Raw genomic sequence first — 19,378 nt, forward strand, 5'->3', positions numbered from 1 at the left:
TGTACCAGCTGGAGTTTGCTTAAATCTTTTTTCACTAGAACAACCGGGATTTCACGCCTACCTAAAACGACCATGGGCCGTCCGGTTTTTTAAACTCTATATTGTGGAAATTGCAGGAAAGAAGAGACGGACGATTTCTCTCACTGACTACACGAACACCTGTGTCTTGTTTCTCCCTCCAAAACCATTAGCCCCAGCAACATGGCGCTGCCCCAACCAGTCATCGTCGTAACTCCCCCTGTTAACCCGGAAACACTTTCTTAAAGCGACCAGACTCGATTATAGGGAATTATGTCCATAAAGTCCGCTACAATATTCTGTCAAGATAAATACCCAATTGAGATATTAATAATGCATTGCATGTGTTAGTATGTCTATTAGGAAACGACTGACATCAAAATTAACATTTTAACGACTATAATACTATTTTTAAACAATTTAAACTTCAGAGAGACATGGTCGAACTTGAATAGCAAAATTGAAAAAGTGAAACTGTTACCTGAAAAACGAAACGGAAAAACATATTGCTAATCTAACAAACGTAACAAGGCCTATAAAACATGAAATATAAAAAAAGGACTGAAAATTACTGTTGGAACAGTCCCAAACAACGACCGGCTCACGTTTTGTCAAGATCATGGTTGTCAAGATAAATACCCAATTTAAATATAAATGCATTGCATGTTGCAGCGAATTCGGGGGGCAACCACAGGAACATCCGCAGCTGGGTCTCGAACCCGTACCTCCCACACTGTGGCACACATCGCTAACCGCTTGACTAAAGGGTCCGACTCGTTAATCAAGGGCTAGCGAGCCTATTTATCCGTGTACGTTGCACTACCTCCCTCCTTCGGGAAGCGCATCCGATGGAGGGTACCGCCACTGACAGCCGCGACGCGAACCCGTGGCTCCTGTACCACGGGCGACAACGTTAACCAGTCGACTAAAGGGTCTGATCCGTTAGCCAAGGGCTAACGTGTCTACTTATCCATGCACGTTGCAATATGTTAGTATTTCTGTTAAGAAACGACTGACACCAAAATTAACAACTTTAATGCTATTTTTCAAACAATTTAAAATTGCTGTTGGGATAGGCTCCAGCATCACCGGGACCCTGAGAGCAGGATAAGCGGTTTGGATAATGGATCGATGGGTGGATGGAGAACGCTTGTGTGTTTCTAGGACAGAGCAATGAACTTCGTGAAGGAAATGATGCGACCAACGCACGTAGTAAATACTGACATGACGCGCACGATCACGCGCAAATTACGAGCGGTCTTTTGACGGCCCATGGTCGTTTTTGGTAGATCTTAGCATAACTTTTTTTTGTTTTTGCAATTGATTTTAATACAAATATGTGCGATTTTAGGAGCAGTCATGGAGCGACAGGTCTGTATCTTTGTTTTCCGCAAAGTTATTAAACTTTGAAAATCCAAAACCATCAAAATAACGGCCTTGGTCGTTCTTAAGGAAATGTGCATAGGTGTTAAACAGGCCACAAAGGTTTTCTGTTGTATATTCATGTATTCTTCTGGTTCCATACCTTTGGATAATTACATAAGTGATACTCATCATTGCCCCCAAGCCTACTAATATCATGTGTTAGTACAGCAATACTGTATTGATTTAGCACTCAGTTGAATCTCTTGCAGCGCTAAGTGGTTAGTTGTTACTCCAAAAAAAAATTAATAAAAGTTGATTTAGATTGCACGTTCAAGAGGGATGAAAAAAAGAAGCTAAATTTGGCATTTCAGTCTCTCCTACTCTGAGGAGGAAGGAATGGTAGAAGTGCTGTAAAAAGTAGGACTTGTACACTGGCTACACCCCTTAATGTACTTTTGTCTCTGCTATAGCATCATATCCCATCCAGGTGAGGGGGGACTGGGGTGGGGCGGGTAAAAGAGAGCTCAGAGAAGAGACAGAGCGATAGAGGTCATACGGCATGTTCACTCCTGCCTCTATTGTCCACCTGCAACCTCTCCTTCTCTCCACCTCTTTTCTACCTTCCTCTCATTCCCCTTTTCTCTTCTCTCTCTTATTCTCATTTTCCTTTCCCTAGTCTGACCATCCCTTTCTCCGCTGCGCTGTCACCATGGCAACCCTTCACTCTGCTGCAGGACCCCACCCTCTCCTTCTATCCTTCTTTGCCCCCCCCCCTTTCTCCCATCAACTGCAGCAGCTCTACGGTATTAAATATTGATGGTGCTGCTTTGCACCCAGACCCTGCTCTGTTCTGCTCTCCTCCCCATCTTATTTTCTCCCCTACCTTTCCTCTTTTCCCCTCACCTCTCATCTTCCTGTCTCTTTTCTTCTCTTCTCTCTACTGCTTAATTATCTCAATTTCTTTCTGTGGTTTTGTTCTTTACCTATATCAACTTTCACCTCTCTCACTCAATTTTGTTCTTTTCACCACTTTCTTCTTCTTTTGCCCTCTTTCCTTCCCCCCAGCGCTTCTCGTCTTCTCTCCAGTCATCTTTTTGATTCCCTTTCTCCTCTTAACTTCTCCTCTCCTTCTTTCCTATCTGCCTATCTGTGCTCTCCTACCCCCTCCCCTTCCCCTCTTTTTTGATTTAGGTGAGGAGACAAAACATGGCAGAAGCTGCTTGCACCATGCAGAGCTGGAGGCTCCCCACTCGCCCACTCCCAGCCAGCCGCCCCTACTGTGGTGGAATCCATATCCTCTCTCTCTCTCTCTCTCTCTCTCTCTCTCTCTCTCTCTCTCTCTCTCTCTCTCTCTCTCTCTCTCTCTCTCTCTCTCTCTCTCTCTCTCTCTCTCTCTCTCTCTCTCTCTCTCTCTCTCTCTCTCTTTATGTTACACCATCATTCTCCATCACTACCCCTTTCTCTCCCTGTCTCCCCTGCTTGCTCTTTCTCATTCCTGGTCTCGGTGTCTTCCTCCCACTCATTTTCTTTTTCTATTACATCTTTCTCTGTGCCCCCCCCTCCTTCTCTCTCACCCCTCTCTCTCCCCTTTCTCTCCTCCTCTCTCTTTCCTTCTCTCTCCCTCCTTCTCTCTTTCCTCCTCTCTTTCTCCCAATGTCTCTGTGGGCCTCCCCTGGGCTGGTTGCTGTTGGCAGCACCCGTGCCTCCCACACTGTCACTTGACATGCTATTTATAGGTGTTTCAGAGGGGGTGGCTCTCAATGTGAGGAGGAGACTGTTTTAAACAATGTAGCTTAAATAAAAGCTGCAGGAGCTCCCAAACAGTCCACATGATAAATGCATTCCCTCGTCCTCTCTGTTCAAACACCAAGTGTACCATGCACCCCCATCACTGCCCCTTCCCACTCACTCCGATTTGGGTCACAATTACAATTAATCCAAAAAGCAAAAAAATCCCTTTATTTTCTCCTTTTTGGCCATGTTTTGCGCCTGCCTTAGACCTGATACTTGCCATTAATGTTGTTGTTCACCAAGCTGTTTTCCCCTTCTCCTCTTCTCCTTTTTCTCCTCACCTTTTTCCTCCACCTTTTTCCCTCTCCCTCTCCTTTCTACTTTCTCTGTCCTGTCTGTAGTTCTCTGGAGCTATTCTTTGCCAGTAGCCAGAACAACAAACTCCTGTATGGCGAGCCACCCAAGTCACCACGTGCCAGCCGCAAGTTCTCCTCCCCTCCACCCCTCTCAATTACCAAGAACTCCTCCCCCAACCGCCGCCGCAAGCTTTCGCTCAACATCCCCATCATCACGGGGGGCAAGGCCCTGGACCTGGCTGCACTTAGCTGTTCTCCCAACGGCTATTCGGGCATGCACTCCACTATGTCACCCTTCAGCAAGACCACCCTTGACATCAACAAGCTCTATGTGTCCAGCACCATGGCCACCAAAATCCCAGATGAGGGCGAGCCCAAAGCAGAAAACAAATCTGAAGAGTCTGCCCTTAACAAGCAAGGTCAGACTCACTGCCGGAGAGGTTTTCTAAATATTTTACGGGTTAAATGTACAATGGTGACCATTGTATTACACTTCTACAATCGCTATAGAAGCCTTTGCAGCCTAGTCAGTTTCAAATGTTAGAAATTAGTACTGAGTGAGTATAATGAATGTATATAGAGTTCATATTACATCTTAAACAGATAGCTGCCTCCTCCAAAGCATGGGTGGGGGTCAAACAATCATCTTTGGGGTTGATCAACAGTGAGGCGGTAGAGATTTCCGATGTAATATTGACGAAGGAGTGGATGTCAACATGGACAACAGGGCCTTTAAGAATTTGTAATTGTCAAGTCAAGTATATCTGTCAATTTTTTTTCTGTCCAGACATGTCAGTGAGAGAAGAGTGTGATGAAGATCCCAGTCAGAGTGATGAAGCAGAAGCGGAAATGTCCCCTCCTAAATCACCAACTACACCCAAAAACGTCAAGTCCAAAAACTCAGGTGTGACTGTTGTTTGTTTATACGTGTTGTTAAAATGTAATACTGCAGCATTTCTACCAGTTCTTCATATGGCATTTGTGAGTTTGAACCTCTCCCAGTAATAGTGGACATGTACAAAGTTCGGCATCAGCTAGGTAAATCATTTTCTCCCTCTTTTCAGCATTTTCAGCAGCACCGTATAAAAGACAGGACAGACACTGTTGAGCTAATGAGAGTGAAGTATCCTGGTCAAGTACACAGGTTGCTTACCACAACAGATTACAATTGACAGCTTTTGTTGAAACGCCATTCTTCAACTGGGTTTGTTTACATAGGGCTTTAATGGAGTGAGAAAATTTAGTGGCTCTGAAATATAACGTCGGCTGTTAAAATGAGGACTAATGAGATCTGATAGAGAAAAAATGTGACAGTAACTGTAAACATATTTACATGGCGTTATGTTTTAGCTTTGATATGCCATGAAAGTATTCATCCATCCATTAGTTCATTCAGTGTCCATGAGTGCACAATCTGATTTGAGAGCCTATACAATAGAAACTGGGCAGGCAGACACACTGGACAGGTGGCCAGACCATTGCAGGGCCTGCACACACTGGTAATATGGACCATATGCACCAGTTCACCTAACTTACATGCCTATGGACTGAGGGAAGAAACCAGTATACCCGGAAGAAACTTAACACACAGGGAATATGCAAACTCCACACAGACTGGCTTGAATTCATGCCTCTCTTGCTGTGAGGTGACAGGGCTTACCAATAAGCCACAGGGTGCCCATGCAAGTACTGAACAGCTACTCTGTTAAAAAGTCAGAAATTCAAATACTGTGAATATCCATAATAGGCAGACTGAATTTTAACCCAAAGTGTCCGTTCATGGATAAAATGACCTAGCTTCATTTATGCATCGCACATATCGCTAGTGTCCCAAAGATGCCTTTCGCTCTGTGGAAAGTTAAATCTTCTGCCATCAAGAAAGTTTTCCATAAACTCCCATGTTTGAAAACTAAGAGTGGACCTTTCATAGTTTGACTTGGTACTGAAGCATCTGAAACCGCTATGAATCAACAGAAAAAGAAACAATATATTCAGTGTGAGGTTTTCAGCTATCATTTTGTAGTATATCATGATTTTGAGTGGCTGTTGCAGTTAGAAAAGTGCTATATAAAATGCAACTTGATTGATGATTGATTGGTTGAAGGCCTGCAATGGACTGGCACCCTGTCCAGGGGTTGATCTTGCCTTGTGTCCAAAGCATGCAGGTATGGGCTCCAGCACCCCCCCTGTGACCCTGACCAGGATAAGCAGGTCTAGCTAATGGATGGGTGGATAATATCAAAGGCTATTAGTGTTTGTGTGGTAAAGTGGGGGTGGTAAAGTTAAATCCAATACAGACCCAACGAATGCAGCCACACTAGATGTGTGAAGGACACGTTCGGGCCATGTCTTGATGCCCAAAATTGTGAACTCAGTCAAGTTGTTATGGCCAAATCTGAGAAACCCCACTCAAGGTACAAGTGAAACCACAAAATCTACCAATACACACCTCCCCACCTCCCACCCTCCTCAATGTGCACACAGAAGGAGGATCCAACCCGTAGGTAGTCAAGCACAATTCATCCCCAGTGTGCTCTCTTCCCACGGTGTTGGATACAAGGGATGCCAGTGCCTCATTTGAGTAGGTGGAAGGAAACCTTGTACCTTAGCAACCATGTGCGTGTTCCTCTCTGCCGCCCCCGGTTGAACATCGGAAGGATGGAGGGAAGGAAGAGAGGGTGGGGGGCACAAGAGAGCGCAGTCATGAGGTGGGGGACCCGCCTTCTCAAGGTTCACAGAGTTCAGTGACGTTATAAGCAATCCTTACATGCACTCACACAAAGGCACTGCAACAAACAAGCACACACATAAACAAACAAACACACTAACATGCACAGACACCGTTCCTCTCCAATGTTAGCAGTGACATGCCTGTGTGGACTCCTCCTCAGCTCACACCCACTCCTGCTATGGTAGATTTGGAGACAAGAAAAGGACAAGCTGTCTTCGCCGTTTTGGAGAGAGGAACATCACTATTTCGCTACACACTGCTGAAAAGAAGGAGATAGTTTTAATGATAAACATCATGTGTACTGTGCTGGGAGGGCAGTGCGGCCTTGTGGTAAAAGTCATTCTTGCAACCAAAAGGCAAAGATATTGATGTACCATGATGACCAGCGGCTGCCTTTGCCAAAGTATCAGGGGCACTGGTTCCACGCTGTGCTGTGGTCACTCATGTGGTCACAAATACGTTCATGTAAAACTCAGATCTGATATGTGAAAATTGCACTCTACATATAAGTTGATGATTTTTGTCTCTAGGTTTTCCCCAAAATCTAAACTGCAAAGATAAAAATAATTGCCAAGGTTTAGCTAAACTATTTGGAGCATCATTAATGCTCTAAACATATTTTTAGTAATCTTTGAAATGGAGAGCTGGGTAATACAGATGGTAGGGAAATGGTTTCTTTCTCATCTCTCTGCTGTCCTCTACTGGTTATAGCATAGCACAATATGCCCTAAAGTGATATCTGTCTGTCTGTCTGTCTGTCTGTCTGTCTGTATGTATGTATGTACATCTATTCATACATCTATACATCTGTAGGGGTGCATATCTGACACAAATGCACAATGAACCCCTTACTCTGCCAGTGTTAATGCTGTGCTCTACCTGTTGAGACAAATGTGAAAAAGTAGCTCAATTAAAATTTGATTTGGATTGGAGCCTGTTGATTTCTTTTCTATATATTTCATATTTCACTTTAAAACATTGCAGGAGGGTTTTTTTTTCATTTAGAAAAGTTACCATTTTATAACACATACATACATATTCATTTTTATCATGCGCACTTCAATACTCATAAATTCCAACTCTTTATTTTGTTTACAAGTGTAAGATAGCATTTGACATTCAGACTTCATTCGCCAGCACAGTATATATATATATTTTTTTTACTCCTTTCTTCTTTGTTTTCCCCCCATCCAGAATTCTCTCTGTTTTCCTTCAACAATGGCATGGTGGTATCATCCTGCCGAGAGCTGGACAATAACCGCAGTGCCCTCTCTGCTGCCTCGGCCTTCGCCATCGCTACTGCCGGTGCCAATGAAGGCACGCCCACCAAGGAGAAGTACCGGCGCATGTCCCTTGCCAGCACAGGTCAGTTACTGTGGGTGGTGACAGGGACAGTGAGCTGTAGATAGCATGGTTGAAGGCAGTCTGTAAGATACCTACCAGATGTGACTTGTTGTCACATCATTCACTTTTTCTTTTTTTCTTTTTTTTTAATAACCCATTTTAGATTCATTATGTAAAGTAGACATTGTGTAATTGACTAATTTATCACAAAATCACACAAAAACAGCCACAGATGCCTTTGTGACTACTTGCTGAATTGAATAGAAATCTGTTTAAAGGGAAAATGCATTTAGACTGTAATTTTTTTTAGATGGAGTAGCATAATCTTATTTATTAGGAAATAATTACTGACACTAGTTGTTGTCTATGATAACGAGAGATAATAACACATCAATCCATAGTCTTAAAGACTAATTAAACTCTAGACCATTTTAGTGAGTTTGCTGACATCTCCAGGTTGAAAACCATGTGAAGGTTAAAAGCATGCCAGGCTGGTCTTGGTACTCTGTGATGTTAGCATAGCAGGATAAACACAGCTGCAGCTAATAATATTGATAATTTGTCTGTTTGATTTAGGTGTGCCAGCACACCTACCAGCATTGACAGACAGACAGACAGCACCAGCATATTGACAATTTTCAGTAGTACTTTCAATGCTGGTTCTTTGGTAATGTTAGTACCCAGTCTTATGTATGGGTTGGGTGATTTTATGTGAGTGCTTGCAACAAGGGGTTGTCACAACATATCCTCTCTATTGGTAAATATGTATTTTTGGTAACACTTTAGTATGGGGAACGTAGTCACCATTAATTAGGTGCTTATTAGCATGCAAATTAGCAACATGTTGGCTCTTAATTGGTCATCATTCTGCATGGCCTTATTATACAACCAGTAAGCCATTAACTATGAGTTTTCCCTCTATAACCTCAGAATTATTGCTTATTAGTATTACCATCTCAATATGCTTTGCTTAGTATGGACTTTATAAGGTGGTAGTACCACAAGAAGAGTTATTCTCCCTTACTAACACTTAATGAATATGGTCTGTTCTTACATAACAAAACACAAAACTACAAGTGTTAATAGTGTTAAATTACTGTAAATTAAGTTTTTGTTACTTAGAATATGTTCCCCATACTAAAGTGACATCTTGATCATTACTAATTCACTAGTAATTAAGTTTTTTTATGTTCCCCATACTAAAGTGTTACCGTATTTTTTTACTTATCCTTGCAATTTTCTGTGCTGGTGTCAGTACTCAATAGGCAATCAGATCCTTAGTATAACTGTCTGAACCTTGATCTCAGGTTTCCCCACAGACCAGAGGAATGGTGACAAAGAGTTTGTCATTAGAAGGGCTGCTACCAACAGGGTCCTCAATGTATTGCGTCACTGGGTCTCCAAACACTCCCAGGTATAGTTAAAATTTTTCCTTTGTTTCTATATAGAATAGGTGCTAATTGTCGATAAATGGGCCAGCAGAGATTAACAAAACAGTCCCAGAAAACATGAAACATCACAAAATGCATAAGAAACAAACAAGACACAAATAATCAAGGATATCTATGTCTATCTGTCTATTGATATCTATCTATCTACACACACCAAGCAGCGCATTCTTGTTTGCTGGTCTCCATTAGGACTTTGAATTGAACTTGGAGTTAAAGATGAGGGTAATTGGCTTCCTGGAGGAGGTGATGCACGACCCAGAACTCTTGACACAGGAAAGGAAAGCAGCTGCCAATATCATCAGGTACAATTGATGCTATTTTTGTATGATAGTTTTGATAGCATGATAGCAAAATGCCAAGTACCGATCACAAAAAAGACAAGAAACCAAAAGTGACATTCAAAGATCTGCATTGGTACCAGTTTAATATCAGTCTTTTTAATCTACAGTTTAAAAAACAGCATGTCTGGTCTGAGCCAAACTCCAGATTAAGCATTTTTCAAGTCAACCAAAAATTGAATGTTTAAGTGAGAAAATCCGCCCTGCCAGTTTTGAGGCGGTTGGGTTCATTGGGGTCTTCTCATGTTCACTCATGTCCTGTTGGTTCCAAGCACGAATGTTTAGCCATAACCATACATGTACTTCTTCTATGGAGGACTCTGACCCAAGAGGACCCTGGGGATAACCAGATCACCCTGGAAGAGGTCATACAGATGGTAAGGAAATTATTACAGAGGCTTTTTCACTAACACCACCCTATTTCTCCTCCTAACACAAATGAAACGGATTTCAACCTGAAATTGTCATATTGAGAAAATATTGTATTTTGGTTTCAACAGTGCATCTTCATTATCTCTGTGTGTGTGTATGTGGTTGTGTGTGCACGTGTTGTTTGTGTATGTCAGGCTACAGATGGCTGCAAGACGGAGCCTTTTGAGAACCACTCTGCCTTGGAGATAGCTGAGCAGCTCACTCTGCTGGACCACCTTGTCTTCAAGGTCATCCCATATGAGTGAGTGTCCACACACACAGACAAGAGAACTTGGTCTTCAAGGTAATCTTATTCAGGTGGATGGGAAGAAAAGAGAAAAACACTCGTGTATATACACATACATACATATGATTGTGTTTTTTATTTTTTCTGTGCTATTTTTTTTTTCAATGTTCACGTTTTCTGCAGGGAGTTCTTTGGTCAAGGCTGGATGAAGAATGACAAGAATGAGAGAACTCCGTATATTATGAAAACAACCAAGCATTTCAATGACGTATGTGTTCTTTCTGGCATTGCAGAATAAAGAAAACTGATGTAGACTGTTACTAGGTACATAGGACTGAAAGGAAGCTAGCAAGACATAGATAGATATGTATTCTATAGATAGATAGATAGATAGATAGATAGATAGATAGATAGATAGATAGATAGATAGATAGATAGATAGATAGATAGATAGATAGATAGATAGATAGATAGATAGATAGATAGATAGATAGATAGATAGATAGATAGATAGATAGATAGATAGATAGATAGATAGATAGATGAAAATATTTTTCCTGGCTTTTTTCCCATTATTATTACCATCACTTTTCCCTCTGGTATCAGATCAGCAACTTGATCGCAACTGAGATCCTCCGATGTTACGACGTAAACATTCGGGTGGTGGTGATAGAAAAGTGGGTGGCAGTGGCTGACATCTGCCGCTGTCTTCACAACTACAACGCCGTGCTGGAGATTACCTCTTCTCTCAACCGCAGCTCCGTCTTTCGCCTCAAGAAGACCTGGCTCAAAGTCTCCAAGCAGGTATAGGTCTCTTATATCTTGTTGACATGAGTTGACATGGCGCTTGAGTGAAGCATTTTCAGAATCTTGTTTACACCGCTCTGCAGGATTTCACTGGTGGTCAACCTCCAAGGTGAACTGACAAGCAAATCCACCCTCACTAACAACACCCAAACTGTTTTTGAGCCATTATGATAGTTGTAAAGAGAAAAAAAATTACTCTCCAAAAATCCAATCTCGTACTCAAATCTCGAATGAAACAAGATTACCTGAGTCAACTTTTCCCTGGTTGTATTATATCACTTTTTCTAAACTATCTAGTCTTTGTATAGAGATAAATGACTAGTTGCAAGAGTAGTTCCCCGTGGGTGACTGAGTGTGATTTTTTTTAAGCACTCATAGTACCGTAAGCAAGCTACCGTAAGCTAAAAGAAGAATTCTGGAGTGAGTTGGACGACATGGTGGAGAGGGTACCCAAGGAGGAGAGAGTGGTGATTGGAGCGGACTTCAATGGACATGTTGGGGAAGGGAACAGAGGTGATGAGGAGGTGATGGGAAGGTATGGAGTCAAGAAGAGAAATGTGGAAGGACAGATGGTGGTCGATTTTGCGAAAAGGATGGAAATGGCTGTGGTGAATACATATTTCAAGAAGAGGGAGGAACACAGGGTGACATACAAGAGTGGAGGAAAGTGCACACAGGTGGACTATATCTTATGTAGAAGGCGCCATCTAAAAGGGATTGGAGACTGCAAGGTGGTGACAGGGGAGAACGTAGCTAGGCAGCATCGGATGGTGGTCTGTAGGATGACTTTGGAGACCAAGAAGAGGAAGCGAGTGAAGACACAGCCGAAGATCAAATGGTGGAAGTTGAAGAAGGAAGACTGTTGTGTGGAGTTCAGGCAGGCGTTAAGACAGGCACTGGGTGGTAGTGAAGAGTTGCCAGATGGCTGGACAACCACTGCAGAAATAGTGAGGGAGACAGCTAGGAAGGTACTTGGTGTGTCATCAGGACAGAGGAAGGAAGACAAGGAGACTTGGTGGTGGAATGAGGAAGTACAGCAAATTATACAGAGGAAAAGGTTGGCAAAGAAGAAGTGGGATAGTAAGAGAGATGAAGAAAGTAGACAGGAGTACAAGGAGATGCAGCGCAAAGCAAAGAGAGAGGTTGCAAAGGCAAAGGAAAAGGCGTATGGTGAGTTGTATGACAGATTAGACACTAAGGAAGGAGAAAAGGACTTGTACCGATTGGCTAGACAGAGGGACCAAGCTGCAAAGGATGTGCAGCAAGTTAGGGCGATCCAGGATAGAGATGGAAATGTGCTGACAAGCGAGGAGAGTGTGCTAAGAAGGTGGAAGGAATACTTTGAGGGGCTGATGAATGAAGAAAATGAGAGCGAGAGAAGGTTGGATGATGTAGGGATAGGGAATCAGGAAGTTCAGCGGATTAGCAAGGAGGAAGTGAGGGCAGCTATGAAGAGGATGAAGAGTGGAAAGGCAGTTGGTCCTGATGACATACCTGTGGAGGCATGGAGATGTTTAGGAGAGATGGCAGTGGAGTTTTTAACTAGATTGTTTAACACAATCCTGGAAAGTGAGAGGATGCCTGAGGAGTGGAGAAGAAGCATACTGGTACCGATTTTCAAGAACAAGGGCGATGTGCAGAACTGTAACAACTACAGAGGTATAAAGTTGATCAGCCACAGCATGAAGATTTGGGAAAGAGTAATAGAAGCTAGGTTAAGAGGAGAGGTGATGATCAGCGAGCAGCAGTATGGGTTCATGCCATGAAAGAGCACCACAGATGCGATGTTTGCTTTGAGAATGTTGATTGAGAAGTATAGAGAAGGCCAGAAAGAGTTGCATTGTGTCTTTGTAGATTTAGAGAAAGCTTATGACAGAGTGCCGAGAGAAGAGGTGTGGTATTGTATGAGGAAGTCAGGAGTTGCAGAGAAGTATGTAGGAGTGGTGCAGGATACGTATGAGGGAAGTGTGACAGTGGTGAGGTGTGCGGTTGGAATGACAGATGGGTTCAAGGTGGAGGTGGGATTACATCAAGGATCGGCTCTGAGCCCTTTCTTGTTTGCAATGGTGATGGACAGGTTGACGGACAAGATCAGGCAGGAGTCTCCATGGACGATGATGTTCGCGGATGACATTGTGATCTGTAGCGAGAGTAGGGTGCAGGTTGAGGAGAGCCTGGAGAGGTGGAGGTATGCACTGGAGAGAAGAGGAATGAAAGTCAGTAGGAGCAAGACGGAATACCTATGCGTGAATGAGAGAGAGGACAGTGGAATGGTCAGGATGCAAGGAGTGGAGGTGACAAAGGCATTTGAGTTTAAATACTTGGGGTCAACTGTCCAAAGTAACGGGGAGTGCAGTAGAGAGGTGAAAAAGAGAGTGCAGGCAGGTTGGAGTGGGTGGAAAAGTGTGTCAGGAGTGATTTGCGACAGAAGGGTACCAGCAAGAGTTAAAGGGAAAGTTTACAAGATGGTTGTGAGACCAGCTATGTTATATGGTTTGGAGACAGTGGCACTGACGAAAAGACAGGAGGCGGAGCTGGAGGTGGCAGAGTTGAAGATGCTAAGATTTTCACTGGGAGTAATGAAGAAGGACAGGATTAGGAGCGATTATATTAGAGGGACCGCTCAGGTTGGACGGTTTGGAGACAAAGCAAGAGAGGCAAGATTGAGATGGCTTGGACATGTGTGGAGGAGAGATGCTGAGTATATTGGGAGAAGGATGCTAAATATGGAGCTGCCAGGGAAGAGGAGAAGAGGAAGGCCAAAGAGGAGGTTTATGGATGTGGTGAGGGAAGACATGCAGGTGGCTGGTGTGACAGAGGAAGATGCAGAAGACAGGAAGAAATGGAAACGGATGATCCGCTGTGGCGACCCCTAACGGGAGCAGCCGAAAGTAGTGTAGTAGTAGATAGTACCGTAAGCTATGCTACATGGCCACAAGTATGTGGAAACTTGAAAATCACATCCTTATGTGCTTGTTGAACATCTCATTCCAAAACCATGGGCACTAATATGGAGCTGGTCCCCCTTTTGCTGCTATAACAGCCTCCACTCTTCTGTGAAGGCTTTCCACTACATTTTGGAACATGGCTGCAGGGATTCCCTCCCATTTGGCCACAAGAGCATTAGTGAGGTCAGGCGCTGATGTTGGGAAAGAAGGCCTGCTTCGCAGTCAGTGCACCAGTTCATCCCAATGGTGTTGGATGGGGGTGAGGTCAAGGTTTTATGCAAGTCAGTCAAGTTCTTCCACACCAAACTCAGCAAACCATGTCTTTATGGACCTCGCTTTGTACATGGGGGCATTGTCATGCTGTATTAGGAAAGGGCCTTCCCTAAACTATTGCCACAAAGCTGGAAACACACAATTATCTAGAGTGTTATTGTATGCTGTAGCATTAAGATTTTCCTTCACTGGAATTAAGGGGCCAAGCCCAAACCATGAAAAACAGTCCCAGACCATTATTTCTCCTCCATCAAACTTTACAGTTGGCACTGTGTTTTCGGGCAGACAATGTTCTCCTGACAGCCGCCAAACCCAGATTGGTCTATCAGATTGCCAGATAGTGAAGTGAGATACATCACTCCAGAGAACGCATTTCCACTGCTACAGAGTCCAAATGGTGGTATGCTTACAACAATCTAGCCGACGCTTAGTGATCTTAGGCTTCTGTGTGGCTGCTCAACCATGAAAACCCAATTCATGATGCTCCTGATGAACAGTTCCTGTGCTGATGTTGCTTCCAGAGGCAGTTTAGAACTTGGTAGTGAGTGATGCAACCGAGGACCGATGATTCCCCCCCTTTTTTTCTCCCCAATTGCATCCAGACAATTACCCCACTCTTCTGAGCCATCCCAGTCACTGCCCCACCCCCTCTGCCAATCCGAGGAGGGCTGCAGACTACCGCATGCCTCCTGCGATACACATGAAGTCACCAGCTGCTTCTTTTCACCTGACAGTGAGGAGTTTCATCGGGGGTACGTAGCGCGTGGGAGGATCGCGCTATTCCCCCCATCCCCCGAACAGGTACCCCAGCTTGACCAAGCTGGAGGTAACACGGGGATTTGAACCAGTGATCCTCGTGTCGGTAGGCAATGGAATAGACCACTACGCTACCCAGATACCTGGACAGATGATTTTTACATGCTCCAGCACTCAACTCCCTCTTGCTCCAAGACTTTTCCACTTCACAATATCAGCACAGCAGTTGACCGGGGGAAGACCTAGCAGGGCAGAAATTTGACCAACTGACTTTTTGGAAAGGTGGCATCCTATGACAGTACCATGTTGAAAGTCACTGAGCTCTTCAGTATGACCCATTCTACGGCCAATATTTGTACACAGTTAGGGTGTCCACAAACTTTTGGCCATGTAGCATATCTTTTAGTAATCATCTACAACAAGAGGAAAAGCATAATGAGGAAAAACCTGTAACTGCATTAGCTCCCTTACTATTCCATTTGTTAATTTTGAACAAATTGACCACTGGCAAAGATAAATGTTTTGTTTTTTTTTCGTTTAGACCAAGACAGTGATTGACAAATTACAGAAGCTGGTGTCTTCTGAGGGAAGATTCAAGAACCTGAGAGAGGCTCTGAAGAAGTGAGTAATCAAAGCCATTTTCATTTTTCTGTATCCTATAATTGGTCTAATATGAAAGTCGCTGCAAAATGTAGTATAGTTGGATGAACACTGATGAACCAAAACATTATGACCATGTGCCTAATATGCTGTTGGTCCTCTGTGTGCCACCGAAACAGCACAGACCCGCCGAGGCATGGACTCTATAAGACCTCTGAAGGTGTCCTGTGGTATCTGGCACCAAAACATTAGCAGCAGATTCTTCAAGTCCTGTAAGTTACAAGCTAGAGCCACCATGGATCAGACTTGTCAGTCCAGCACATCCCACAGATGTTCAATCGGATTCAGAGCTGGAGAATTTGGAGGGCAGTGTGATACCTTGAATACTTCATCATGTTCCTCAAATCATTCCTGAACAATGTGTGCAGTGTGCCAGGGTGCATTATCCTGCTGAAAGAGGCCACTGCCATCAGGAAATACCATTGCCATGAAGTGGTGTGCCTGGTCTGCAATGATGTTAGGTAGGTAGGTCAAACTGACGTCTACATGAATGGCCAGACCCAGGGTTTTCCAGCAGAACATTGCCTAGAGCATCACACTCCCTCCACCGGCTTGTCGTCTCCCCACAGTGCATCCTTGTGCCATTACTTACCCCGGTAAACGGCACACACATACACGGCCATGCACATGATCTAAAAGAAAATGGGACTCATCACCAGGCGAGCTTCTTCCACTGCTTGAAGGTCCAGTTCTGACACTCATGTGCCCATTGTAGGTGCTTTCGACGTTGGACAAGGTTCATCATGGGCACTCTGATCGGTCTGCGGCTACATAGCCCCATACGCAGCAGGGTGCGACATCCCTCCCGTAACTGTCATTAAAATGTTCTGTGACTTATGCCAAAGTAGACCTTCTGTTGGTTCGAACCAGATGGGATAGCCTTTGTTGCCCTCCCGCATCGATGAGTCTTGGGTGCTGGTTTGTGGTTTGTCCCTCCTCTGACCACTGTTGGTAGGTACTCACCACTGCTGCCAGGAGCGCCCCACAAGCCTTGCCGTTTCAGAGATACTCTGAACCAGTCATCTGGCCATAACAATTTGGCCCTTGTCAAAGTCCCTCAGGTCTTTACTCCTGTCCATTTCTCCTGCATCCAACACGTTGACTACAAGAACTGATTGTTCGTTTACCATCTAATCTACCCAGACCTTGACATGTGCCCTTGTTTGGAGATGATCCACGTTATTCAGTTCGCCTGTGAGTGGTCATAATGTTTTGGCTCACCAGTGTATATACTGGCATGTACAGTATTGTCTGAATGCCTGTGTGAGCTAAGATTAACGGGATTAGAGTTTGTGTATGTATGAGCGAGTGTGTCAAAGATTGACTGCATGTACATATAATGCGGTGGTTCCCAAACTATGGGGTGCCCCCCTTGAGCCCTTAGGGGGAACTGTGTTCAAGCAGAACCAAATGTATTAAAAATTCATGCTTTTCTAGTACACATCTCACATAAACAGAAGCACATAAATATTATCAGTAGTTTTCCAATTCAATAATTGTATTTTTTTGCATGTTCAATATGAACTATAGTTGAACTACAGTTGCATTATCATTCTTAGACAGAAATGTAATTTCCCCCCCCAAATGTATTGATTTTAATTCATTCCACCAATCTTGGTGGGGAGCAGGGTGCAGCAGGGCCCTCAGACTATTTCCATATACCCAAGGGCTGCCTGACTGAAGAAGTTTGAGAACCACTGATTTGTGTGTGTGTGTGTGTGTGCATGTATGTAATTGACTGTCTATGTGCTTGTGTACCTATATGTGTACGTTATTTAGAGAATGAGGTTATTTCTGTCTTGCGCTGACCTGCCTGTTTGCTCTGATGCACCCATCAGCTGTGACCCGCCGTGTGTCCCATATCTGGGAATGTACTTGACAGACCTGGCCTTCATAGAGGAGGGCACACCCAACTACACTGAGGACAACCTTGTCAACTTTTCCAAGATGAGAATGGTAGAGAATACTCAGAGAGAAAGAGAGAGGAGAGAGAGGGGGGGCATGTTTTCATTGTTTAAGTGCATGCTTTCAAATTCAACCCCCTATCTAGGTTTAATGTCAATTTCTATTCTATAATTCTGCTTTATTTTATTATGTACTGTATTTGTGCCATCAAAGTAGTGCAGAAAACTGATCGTTCTTATTTGTGTCCAGATATCCCACATAATCAGAGAGATTCGCCAGTTTCAGCAAACAGCTTACAAGATTGATTATCAGCCAAAGGTGAGATGATTTTGAGTCTGTAATAAGACTGTATAATTAGTTGGAGTTGCTATAATTCTATACTGTTGCCGGATATTAGGCACAAATATTGTAATGATATGATGCCAACAGCCGTATATATATAAAAAAAAGAATATACGCATATATATATATATATATATATATATATATATATATATATATAAATTGAGTAAAGTGACTGATCCTGTCTCCATTATGTGTCTATTTACTCCAGTGGTGTGTATGTTTCCGGAACGCTAATGCAACTCAACTTAGTCCAATATCTGACACTTTCAAAAATAAGACCTCAGTCAAGCTAGTGAGGATAAATGCATGAGAGCAGACTTGGAAGTACTGATTAACAAGTTCCATCTGTTGAAGACAAACCTGTAATTGTCTGTGAATAGCCTCTTAATCAGGGCTACACTTAGTACATTAACTTTTCCTTAATCTATCAAACTACTTAAGTATAGTGACAAAATATATTTATACATTCCTGTAATTCATTGTTCATGAAAAACAATAGTGATGATAGGTTTGTTTTGTTTACAAGACCCAAATTTGAATTTGTCATCCTCAAACACGTACTAACATATTAGCTTGTTTCATGGTTGCTTACCTGACAAGGTAGCTAGTACGATTGCCAGACTTAGCAGCCCCAGGAAGAATATTACAAGGTTCGGCGATGAGAAGTTGTTAATTTTAAGACCTGGTTCTATGGGTCAATTGTAATCCTAATGCGCATGCGCTGACAGTGAAGTCGTGGGCTGATTGTTTTGACCGTGTACCTTTTTGCTCAGGCAACACAGTATTTGCTGGATAGTGGTTCAGTGCTGGATGAAGAGAGCCTCTATGATGCGTCTCTGAGAATCGAACCCAAAACATCGTCGTGAAGAGGACTGCTCTTCCCCTCCTGCCCCCCCCCCCTCCCAGCCCCACGGAGTGTACAGTAACTATACATTATAATGTACATAAAGTACTATTTCTATTAGACACATGTATTATTAGGCTGTGCCCTTCCAGTATGTGCTCCCCAATGGATTCGTTGTGTACAATTGTTATTAGAGATTGAGTAGAAGCCCAAAGAGGTTTTATTTATAGAGTTACAGATTATTTATTGGTTATTAGTTGTCTTAAAGATCATTGTATGATGAATTTACTTTCAATAACAGAATAAACAGAAGATGGCATATAAAGATAAAATATTTAGTCACAGTTTAAAGGGAAGGTGTAGTGTGGTTACTCATTTACATTCGCGAGAGATGACATTAACAAAAGTACACAAGGTAGTTTGTCACATCATGTGTGATGACCGAGTCCTGATTTTCTGTTAATATGTAACAGCGCCACAGATGACTGCGATTAGTCTTTACAACAAGTTGCTATTGATAAAACTATCCTGCATTAGTACTGTCGCTTCCTTTTTGTCTCAAATATTGATTTCAAAAGTGGAGCTGAGAGGCATATTTTAATATGTATGACATCTATTAATCAGATGGTTACCAGATAACGTGTTACATATCTTGAGGAGCAGAAACAACATCTAAGCAATTCTCTTCAGGTGCAAAGGAAAAGTGCAGTGCATGTTTACTAGGTGGCACGGTGGCGCAGTGGTTAGTGTGGTCGCCTCACAGCAAGAAGGTCCCGGGTTCGAACCCCGGGGTTGTCCAACCTTGGAGGTCATCCCGGGTCGTCCTCTGTGTGGAGTTTGTATGTTCT

The 19,378-nt window shown here is 43.2% G+C and overlaps 1 protein-coding gene across 2 annotated transcripts in view; it reads left to right on the top strand.

The window, feature by feature from the left end:
• LOC130111535 (ras-specific guanine nucleotide-releasing factor 1-like) overlaps window positions 1-18,552 on the top strand; it is a 51,252-nt gene extending 32,700 nt beyond the window's left edge. For both annotated transcript variants that reach the window (XM_056278758.1, XM_056278759.1), the window contains exons 15-27: window positions 3,516-3,889; window positions 4,258-4,374; window positions 7,396-7,566; window positions 8,853-8,959; window positions 9,186-9,298; window positions 9,651-9,711; window positions 9,901-10,007; window positions 10,176-10,260; window positions 10,599-10,796; window positions 15,318-15,397; window positions 17,275-17,392; window positions 17,591-17,659; window positions 18,460-18,552. In XM_056278758.1, the coding sequence (XP_056134733.1) occupies window positions 3,516-3,889; window positions 4,258-4,374; window positions 7,396-7,566; window positions 8,853-8,959; window positions 9,186-9,298; window positions 9,651-9,711; window positions 9,901-10,007; window positions 10,176-10,260; window positions 10,599-10,796; window positions 15,318-15,397; window positions 17,275-17,392; window positions 17,591-17,659; window positions 18,460-18,552 (1,693 nt within the window). The remainder of the gene's footprint in view (window positions 1-3,515; window positions 3,890-4,257; window positions 4,375-7,395; window positions 7,567-8,852; window positions 8,960-9,185; window positions 9,299-9,650; window positions 9,712-9,900; window positions 10,008-10,175; window positions 10,261-10,598; window positions 10,797-15,317; window positions 15,398-17,274; window positions 17,393-17,590; window positions 17,660-18,459) is intronic.
• The last annotated feature ends 826 nt before the right edge of the window (window positions 18,553-19,378 follow it).

Source organism: Lampris incognitus, chromosome 4 (genome assembly GCF_029633865.1).
Source record: "Lampris incognitus isolate fLamInc1 chromosome 4, fLamInc1.hap2, whole genome shotgun sequence".
Classification (NCBI taxonomy): Eukaryota; Metazoa; Chordata; class Actinopteri; order Lampriformes; family Lampridae; genus Lampris; species Lampris incognitus.